This window comes from Octodon degus, unplaced genomic scaffold (genome assembly GCF_000260255.1).
Source record: "Octodon degus isolate 3935 unplaced genomic scaffold, OctDeg1.0 scaffold00108, whole genome shotgun sequence".
In the NCBI taxonomy this organism is placed as follows: Eukaryota; Metazoa; Chordata; class Mammalia; order Rodentia; family Octodontidae; genus Octodon; species Octodon degus.
The window spans coordinates 554,314-563,727 of record NW_004524684.1 but is presented as its reverse complement, the minus strand read 5'-3'; the positions used below and the strand labels follow the sequence as shown (position 1 = coordinate 563,727).

Here is a 9,414-nt window from a genome sequence, read left to right as displayed (position 1 = left end):
CTCATGGGTGTGTATAGTTGTAGTCATAATTAAATAATTCATAATTGCATATTAGAGTAGAACTTGATTATTTCTCTATCACAAATGGTGTTTACTGTGTAAGTTCTTCCACAAAGCTACCTGGCATTTATGAGAAAAGATTACCTTCAAAATCATCCTTGAGGAAATCCGGGTTTCTGGTGCTTATCTTGCAGGTGGGGCCCGAGTAGCCGGGGTCGCAGGTGCACTTGGTGCCGTTGGTGCAGCTCCCGTGCCCGTTGCACATCTCTTCGCACTGGGGGCCCACGTACACGTTGTCGATGGCCCACGTTACTGGCTGAGAGCCAGCGGCGTAAAAGCCCTGGTACCACCTGAAGCGCACAGACCTGGAGAAAAGAGACAGATCCTTCACAAGCTGATCAGCAGACCCAGGAACTTTCAGAAGAGGCACAGCATCAACAGTGGGCCGTTGCCACCCTTGCTGCACATCAGGAATTGGAGTGTTTTGCCATTTCAGGAATAAAACTTCCTTCCTCAGTCTGGAGCATCTTACCAGTGATCTTCCCCCTCCTCTAGGCCCTTCTCAATTGTGTCAGTACCTGGAAGTTCTGCCTGGCCTTTCCACCTTTTCCAGTTGACTCCCCTGATGAAGATTTCTCTACTCCTGCTATCTGCATTCTACATAATGCATCTTTCATAAAACTGTGGGAAAATTCATTTAACATAAAATTAACCACGATTTCTTAAAGTGTACAGTTTCATGGTGCTTACACATGCATAGTACTGCCAACCTCTACCTAGTTCCAAGACACTTTCATCACCTCAAAAGGAAAGCCCATATGCACTCAGCAGTCAGTCCCCACTTACCCTCCCTGGAATCCACCAATTTACTCTCCGTCCTATGCATTCATCTTTTTAGATGAATGGAATCATGCAATACGTAATCTTTGCATCTGGTTTCATTGAGTTAGCATGTATTCAAGGTTCATTCATGCCACAGCACCTACCAGAATTTCATTCTTTTTCATGAATGAGTGATAGTCCATCCTATGGCTGTACCATCTTTATTCATCAGTTGATGAACATCTGGATATTTTCACCTTTTGGCTACTGTGAGTAGTGCTACTATGAACATTCAGGTATAGTATGAATATTTGTTTAAATACCTGTCTTCAGTTCTTCTGGGTACAACGGTAGTAGAATTGTTTTAAATTTATTTTCTTTTTAATTTTCCTCTAATTTCTCTCACTCTCATAATCTGGATGATTTTTCCATCATTATTATCACAGTTGGAGTACTTAGAAGTGTGCCTATCTTCTTTATTGGCAGTGACACTGGCCAATGTCCATGCTTCCTTTTTATGGTGTCCAAAGTAGTGCTACACACATTATAATACGTGTTCAGGAAATATTTAAGAAAAACAGTGAGAAAATTAGAGTTCTTTGTAATCTTCTTTTATTTCTTAATTTTTTTAGGTAGCAGGTATCAAACTTATGACCTTGGCTTGCCAAACAGGTGCTGTGCCACTGAGCTATATCCATGGCCCTGTTTCTTTTTTTAAAATTCTATTTTATTTTATTGAGAAACAAATAGCAATGAGACAGTTTCAAAGCTGATTAATAGGATAGTTTCAATAATTAATACCTTGTACATTGTTATCTTCTTAATGGTTATCCATAGTACAAGATGCAGACAGGATATCCTGTCCAAACACTATTAGTGCAAATCTTTCTTCTCATTGAATTAAGCGAAAGTAGCTGTATATCTATCCTAACTATTCTGTCTATACAAATACAAAATGGTCCTTCCTTTGTATCCCTTTTTTTTGTTTAGTCCTGTCAGAGATGAGTATTCTATTGGCATCTGAATACTGTAGGTGCTTGAATTCAGCCAAATAATCCAACATGGTCCAGCAGTCCACAATAGCAGTGCGTTATCTGCAGAAGTTGTTGACTTGAGCCTTGTTTCTTAATTTTTAATAAAAATAAAATAGTCTTATTACTACTAATAAATTTACCTCCCTTGAAATAATCTACATACTTAGGTAGCAATCCATAAATAGTTTAATGCATTTTATTTTATATAAAAGTCAGTCCAAAGATGGGTTTATTCTGGCAGGAGAAGGCGAGAGAAATAGCAGATGCCCTTATTTTCGAGTTCTGTCAATTTGTCCAATTTCTAATTATTATAGAAACTAAATTTTACATAGTATTTTATTTGAGAAACAGCAACTATAAGTGAAGGACAAGGTTTGGGATGTGTGGTGAGAGGGAAACGCATCTATTAATCTTCTAAAGTTTAGTAGATAGTAAAGCAGGTGGATCAAGTTTGCACATATAATTTTACCTTCATTTCATTGTTTATATCAAGACTCCAACTGTACTAGTTTAGGTTGGCCCCCAAACTCCAGTTCATAATTAAACTTGATTTTCAAGTACTTGTCAGAGGTTAGCCTTGGCAAGAAGCGCTTCTTACCTTCTGAACTTCCAGACTGCTGAGCTGAGGGAACGGGCGGGCGCTTTGCTTTGAACAAAAGCCTGCACAGACTTTTTTGAACTTCTTATTTATTCAAATGCTCTGAATACAAATGACCCCCCTTGGTTGGATACTTATTATTGTTCACCTGTCCTGACACAGAGACTGCCGCGCTATGATAAATAGGCTGCAGGGTCTGGCTCCACTGTGGCTTCCTTCTGCCGAAGCCTTACTTTAAACGTCTCCCACTGCCACGCTCCTCGGTGAATTGTCAGCACCTGATCTCCCACGCAGTGGCATTCAAAAGCGTTGCTTTTAAAAATAAACTTAAAATTTCGAGCACACAACACGGCCTCCATTAAATAGGGTTTGTGACTGACTCTATTGTGAAGATGCAAGAAGTTAGAACAATTAGAAAGTTTTAAAGACAGAAAGACTTTGAAGGACACAAAAGTGGGGGGGATTATAACCAGACAGACGCTCACTACTTATGTCTTCCATGTCAACTGCAGTATATGGAGATGAAAGGCAAATGGGCATTTGACACCTGAAACAATGTGTGTGTGTGTGTGTGTGTGTGTGTGTGTGTGTGTGTGTAGTGTCCAGTAAGTCACATGGGAAAGAGTGATCTTACCACAGAGTGTTTCTTTTTTTCTTTCTAGCAGCTAGCACTTGTGCCATGGTGAATACAAACCAAGGGATGGTTCAGTGAGTTGGAGAAAATTTAACTTTTGCCTTCCAGCAATTCATGCCTGTGTGAGTTTTAAGAACGGTGCTAATTCTTTTTCTGAAACAAGGACTAGACAACACTATTAAGGCGCATTCTTCCCTTCTGAGGAACGCTTGGAGGCAGTTTGAAAGGCAGGTTTAGGCCATTTTGAAAGTGGGCCTGCCCTCTTAGCCCACTTAATGTCCTTTCATAGAAAGGAAAATGGCACAAAATCCAAATAACACCAAGGGCTAACTTCTGTGTACTTCAGTGAAGTGTTTTATAAGGTGGATTTTAATCTGTGGTCTACATTTTTCTTGCTCCAATTTCCAAACTACATTGCCAGGTTTCATGTGTGAACACGGCACAGTGGATGTCACCAAACCCTAAGTGAGGCTGTCTCCATGGGACCGCATCCTGTCTCTGTGTTGTAACTCAGGGCCTCTCCCTGGAGGACCTTTGTGACCTTATTTCCCACTATTTGACAGAATTATTTCCATGTGGAAATTTGTTTTAGTGAGTATCAGGTGGCAAAAATATCTAAAATTATGACCTGGAACGTCTCTTTAAGGTCGTTTGCTAGTTAAGAATTCTTAACTGGGCAATTTGAGGAAATCAGAGGTCCATAAGAGGAAGAATCCAATGCCTTTCAGAAGTCTCACTGTGGATTCTGGCTGGACATCTAGTCTGAGGTGTCTTAGTTTGAGCTGCTATAACAAAATAACATAAACTAGATAGCTTATAAACAACAAAAGTTTATTCCCATGTCTGGTGTGGGCTTGCTTTGCGGCTCATAGACGGACCTGTATCTTCCCAGGGTGGAAGGCAGTGCTTAGGGCATCTTTTCTAAAGGAAGCAAGCCTCAGGATCTAGTCACCTCCTCCAGGTCCCCTTCCTAATGCCATCACCTTAGAGGCCACCACTTCAACATAGGAGCTGTGGAGCGACAGGGACATTGGGGATACGGCATGCCGGGGAGCCTTGGAGCCTGGGCCCCTCGCCCCACTACCTGCCCATGGGTGGTCTTCTGGAAGCTGTGCTGCTGGAGCTGTGCCTGGGTTTCTGGCCACATTGACTTCACACTTTCTTGGGCTTGAGAACATCAGATACTGAGGGCTGTGCTTTACTGAGTGGGGTTCCTGAGGACACCATGAAAATGAGGCCCACAAGGCCTGCTGCTGAGGTTCTTAGAGCAGATTTTCTAAATGACACCCCTGTAACTCCCAGGATCTTGACAATACGTTCTTCCATTTTTTGGTAAGGATTTTTTATATTTCTTGCAATATATGAATTTTTTATATACAGATTTTGGATAAAAAGTTTTTCCTGAGCTATTTCTTGCCTCAACCTGTGTAGCCAGTAGGGTCCAGAAAGGGGCCAGCAGGAGATTAAGAAAAAAATAGAAACCCAATCTGCAAGGAAAGCTGGGACCATGTGGGACTTGTCCTCTGATGGAGAGGCAGTGACAACCCAGGGCAGTGTGTGTCTTTATACACAGTAAAAGAGGGGCAGTGTGCATGAGGCCACATGTGCAGGGGCTCTGTTTTTGCTGAGGACACTGAGAACAAAACACCCTAAGAGCTGTCTGTGCTGTGTTCACAGGGAGGAACACAGGGCCAGACGCCTGTGGTCCCAACAGCTCATCCATGTGGCTCACCCTGGAGCCCTGCATTCTTGGGTCAGCCTTGCTCTGGCCCCCAGCGTGGGTCAGTCTCCAGCTCAGCTACTTCGCACAATTTCTCTTGCCTAATTCCTCCGTGCTGAATCCTCCCAAGCAATCATAGCTTTCTAGCCATGCTTGGCTGAGTTCTAGCTCTGCCTCGTCCTACGGTCTCCAGAGACGCCCCTTGCCTCTTCCAGCCAGGAGTCCTAAAGAGCCTTGAGGACTCTTACTGTAGTAATGCATGGCTTTTTATACAAAGGTGGCTTTTCTATTAGAATTACATTCTGATGCAATAACGAGGATTAGTAAATGATGTGGCCGACAGCAGAAAACATTTAAGTCTGTAACAATCAAATTACGAAAATTATGCTGGTGATTTGAGGAGTGAATTGGCTTTATATTCAAAGTGAGCTTAGACTTCTGAAAATTCCCTTTCACCCTTTTGGAAAAGTATTAAGTGTGAGTTGCTGCTTGAAGACCTAAGACTTCTAATTATGTTCTGTTTCACATCAGGAATATGAAATTATTTCCATCTTGAAAGTATGGTATTGCTACTTTCTTCTCTTTTTGACATATTCTGAAAGAACGCATTCCCTATTCTGAGAGAGAAGACAGAAATTCGGAGGCAGGCTGCTCTGTTGACTTCCTTCCTTTGTTCAAGTTTCACTACTAGCTTTATTTTTTGAACTATGCTCTTCATTTCATTTCTATTAGGATTAAAGTCCTTTATCTCCAAGCAGCTTTTCAACAGAAGAGTGTAGTGCATGTAACAAGAATGCCAAGGAGGGTTGAAAAATGTCTCAGGGAGATGTGCTAATGATTTTTCTTTTTACAAGGTACAAGGAATATGTCCCAGGAGTGCCATCCTCCATGCAGGTCCCTCCTACATGGGAAACACAGGTGCATGGCGAAAGCAATAAATAAAGTCTAACTATTTACAGAGTGGCGACACATGGTGGGCAAAACATGAGGGGAAGCCAGTGTTTCTGTTGCTTCCTATTTGAGAACTGAGATAGACACGGGCCAGTTAACCCAGTGAGGCGGCATGGCAAGGATGACTTCAGGGACAAAGTGTCAAGGGAGACATGGGAGCAGTGCCAGGCGGCAGGCAGCCTCACCCGCAGAGGTGCAGCTTCCCGAAGTGCACGACCTCCCGCCGCCAGCCCTGCGTGATCCCTGCGTAGTAGGTGCTGCTTGGGTGCTGCTCGGTGGAACATAAGGAGCTGACGTGGCTGCTGCTGTGGTAGCAGAGGGGCAGCAGCAGGTGCCAGGTGGCCCCGAAGTCCCTGGAAAATTCCAGTCTGACCGGATCAGCAGACGAGCTGTCTGTGGAGCATCCAACATTGATCTTGGACAAAAGATAAAAAAAGACACAAATGACCTCAGAGCAGCAGCCTTGAAATGATTCACTGCGTCATTATTGTCTGGAGTCCCTTTTCCTGGGAGCTGGCCTGCTGAAATATTTAACACCACAAGATTCTGTTTTGCCTGAGCAATACTATATATTACCTTTAAGTTACAATTTTTTTCATAAAGAACATCATAAAAATTTCATTTTCCTTCATTTTATAATAAACCAGGAAGCAGAAAAGGCAAAGGCTGAGATAATTTCAAATTTTACCTTTGGCCCAGTTTCATAACCAAAGCAAACAATCTATAATGAAAAGACCGCTTCCGCATGCCTTTCCTCTCATCCCCACCCCTCGGCAGGAAAGCCTTCTATCTTCTTACCGCTTCCAAACAATCCCCAAAGACTTCAGCACAAACTCAGTATCAAAACAAGACAGTGCTATCAATGTTGTTATTTCTAGGTATGATAAAAGACACTTGAAAAAATTGTTTGTTTTTTTTGTATTGAGGACAGGGTCTACAGGGTCTCACTGCATAGATCGGACTCATAGTAATTCTCCTGTTTACAGCTTCCCAAGTCCTGGGATTACAGCACATGCCACCACAGTCTCAGTTGTGGTCTGAGCGTACCCCAGGGGGTGGGGCCAGCAGGGCAGGCCTGGGGATCAAACTCCTGGCCCCTACATCTGCCTAAGCAGGTGCTGTAATCCACTGAGCTATTTGGCTGGCCCTAAAAAAATTGTGTGCTTTTAAGGTTGATAAAATGCTATTTTGATAAATCCTGTTTTGATATGAAATGTTATTTTGACATAATATAAAGTGAGTACAGCAGTTAAGTGAGCCAAAGCGTCCAGTATGTGTGTGTGTATGTGTGTGTGTGTATGTGTGTGTGTGTGTGTGTGTGTGTGTGTGTGTGTGCATGTATTTAAGGACATCTAAAATCTACCCTCTTGGCACACTCAAACTATACAGTACAGTGTTTTAAACTATAATCCTCAAACAGGGCGTGGTACTCCTTGCCTGTAATCCCAGGGCTGGGTAGGCTGAGACAGGAGGATCACTAAGAGTCTGAACTGTGTACTGAGACCTTGTATCAAAAAAACTATAATCCTCATACTCTATATTAGATCTCTAGGCTTGCTCATCCTGCAGGGAGCAAGTCTGTAAGCAGCCTTTAGCCAACTCCCGTTTTTCTTCGTTTTTCTTCGCCTCGTGTCTCTGAAAGAACCCGATATACTCTTTCTAGGGAAAGAGCTTTCAAACTATTAGGCAAATCACTATTTTATTCTTCCCTGCCCATGTTTTCAAGGGTTCTAAACTAAATTTAAATGAATGTATGGGCTTCTTCTTATGAAAAATCTCCCTGTTCAAACGGGACTTACATTTTCTTGTTATCACAGCAACTGGCTGTTGCTGTGTAGTGTGTGTACGTGTGTGTGTGTGTGTGTGTGTGTGCATGTGTGCATATAAACTTATTCCTTTTATCTTCTGAGTAAACTAATGGCATTTGATCAATTTTTCAATTATGGACAATTTGTTTCTATCTGAATTCTTTTAACAAGAGAACTCTTGGGCCAGGGAGATAGCTCAGTAGAGTAAGTGTTTGCCTGGCAAGTGCAAGATCCTGAGTTCAATCCCCTGTACCGCAAAACAAAAAAAAAAAAAAAAAAAAAAAAAAAAAGAGAACTCTGAATAAAGGAAAAAGTTCCTACCTTTTAAAGGCAATTAAAGCTCTAAAATGAAATTAGAAAATATAACAGAAAATATAATGGAAAATTTAATATAATAGAAAATATAACAGAAAATTTAATATAACAGAAAATTTAAAATAAACCTAATAGGTTTCCCCCTGGGAATCAGTAGACCTTTCACTTTTGAGACTGTGGGCCATAACTGTAATTTAGAGGATGCTGACAAATTAAAGTAAAATATTCAATTGTGCTGTGGCGGCTGGGCAATACATTAGGTAGGTATGCTGAGTGGGAGCTACAGACCTCAACCGCGAAACACTGGCATCAGGTACCTCTGGCTTCACTGATTTTATGCAAGTTTTATAATATAAAAAGTGTGAAAAAATTTATATTAATTATTAATTTGCTTTCTGGACAAGCATGAATGAGGGCATGAATGTTAATAAAATATGCAAAGCAAGTATGTTTAAAATATAAAAACTAAATTTTTATCTATTAAATTCATAGCAGCATGGTAAATATTATGATATGCTGGGATGGTATAAACCATACTTGCATTGATCTGTCCTAAAAAAATTTGTGTCATATCAAAGAAGTAAAAATAATCAGAATAATATGACCAATTGTATTTTTATAATGTTTCAAATAGTTTACTTCCATTGATTAGAGTAGGTGGGAAAACTGTATAGGAAGTGAAGTAAAAAAACTCAGAAGTAAGCATGAACACGACAGTTGGTTCCATTATAAAAGTGAATTTTGACCCTTAAACTGTTTATGTCCTTGCATAACAGTGGGAAGTCATTATCCATGGACTCATCAGATTTTCCTCTTCTTTCCTAGCCTTCATTCACGACACAATTTAAAGTATTTCTGTGAGAACAAAGTCAAGTACCTCAAACTGTATGATGGTGTTCTCATTGACGTTTAGGTCACGGGTAGTAATGGAGTGCTCACCAACTTCATTGGAGACAAACACCATGGCTGAGTCTTCTTCGCTGTGATTCAACAAAACAACAGTAAATCCTTTTAGGCAAAAATTCATCATGATTTATACAGAGCAGTGATTTCACTTTTAGCTTTTCACCTAAATACTTACGGTGCTCCCTTTGAAGAGTACGGGCAGTAGAGACCGATGTTACCACCAGGGTAAAAAAACCAGTTGTCCTCTCTGGGTCCAAAGTCAAATGTGTCCAGAAGCACCACAGGGTTGTTCAAATTATTCCCATCAATAATGAAATCATCAACAATCCAGATTTCTTCTTTCTTACCTAAAGGATTTTTTTTTTTGGAATAAAACAAGTTTTTCTCAGGATGAAAATCAGGTGGATAATTTTACTCTTTGGAAGACAGGAGCAACTCAATAACAACAGTTTAAACACATGCCTTCTACACAAAACCCACAAACTATATGACGTGTATTCACAGTGACTGAATGGTGGAAATAAGCCTGTAACATATTTAATTGACACAGCACAGAACCACTGCACTAATTTCAGAAAGCTGTGACAAACAGCTTGGCAGAGTGTGCATCGTTCCTGTGACAGCGC

The 9,414-nt window shown here is 41.0% G+C and overlaps 1 protein-coding gene across 1 annotated transcript in view; it reads right to left on the bottom strand.

The window, feature by feature from the left end:
- The window catches only part of Reln (reelin), a 493,244-nt gene that overhangs the window by 60,979 nt on the left and 422,851 nt on the right, over nucleotides 1–9,414 (bottom strand). Inside the window, exons 39-42 of the mRNA XM_023724314.1 lie at nucleotides 8,964–9,201; nucleotides 8,760–8,862; nucleotides 5,945–6,174; nucleotides 145–365 (exon numbers count right to left, since the gene is read on the bottom strand). Of these exons, the coding sequence (XP_023580082.1) occupies nucleotides 145–365; nucleotides 5,945–6,174; nucleotides 8,760–8,862; nucleotides 8,964–9,201 (792 nt within the window). The remainder of the gene's footprint in view (nucleotides 1–144; nucleotides 366–5,944; nucleotides 6,175–8,759; nucleotides 8,863–8,963; nucleotides 9,202–9,414) is intronic.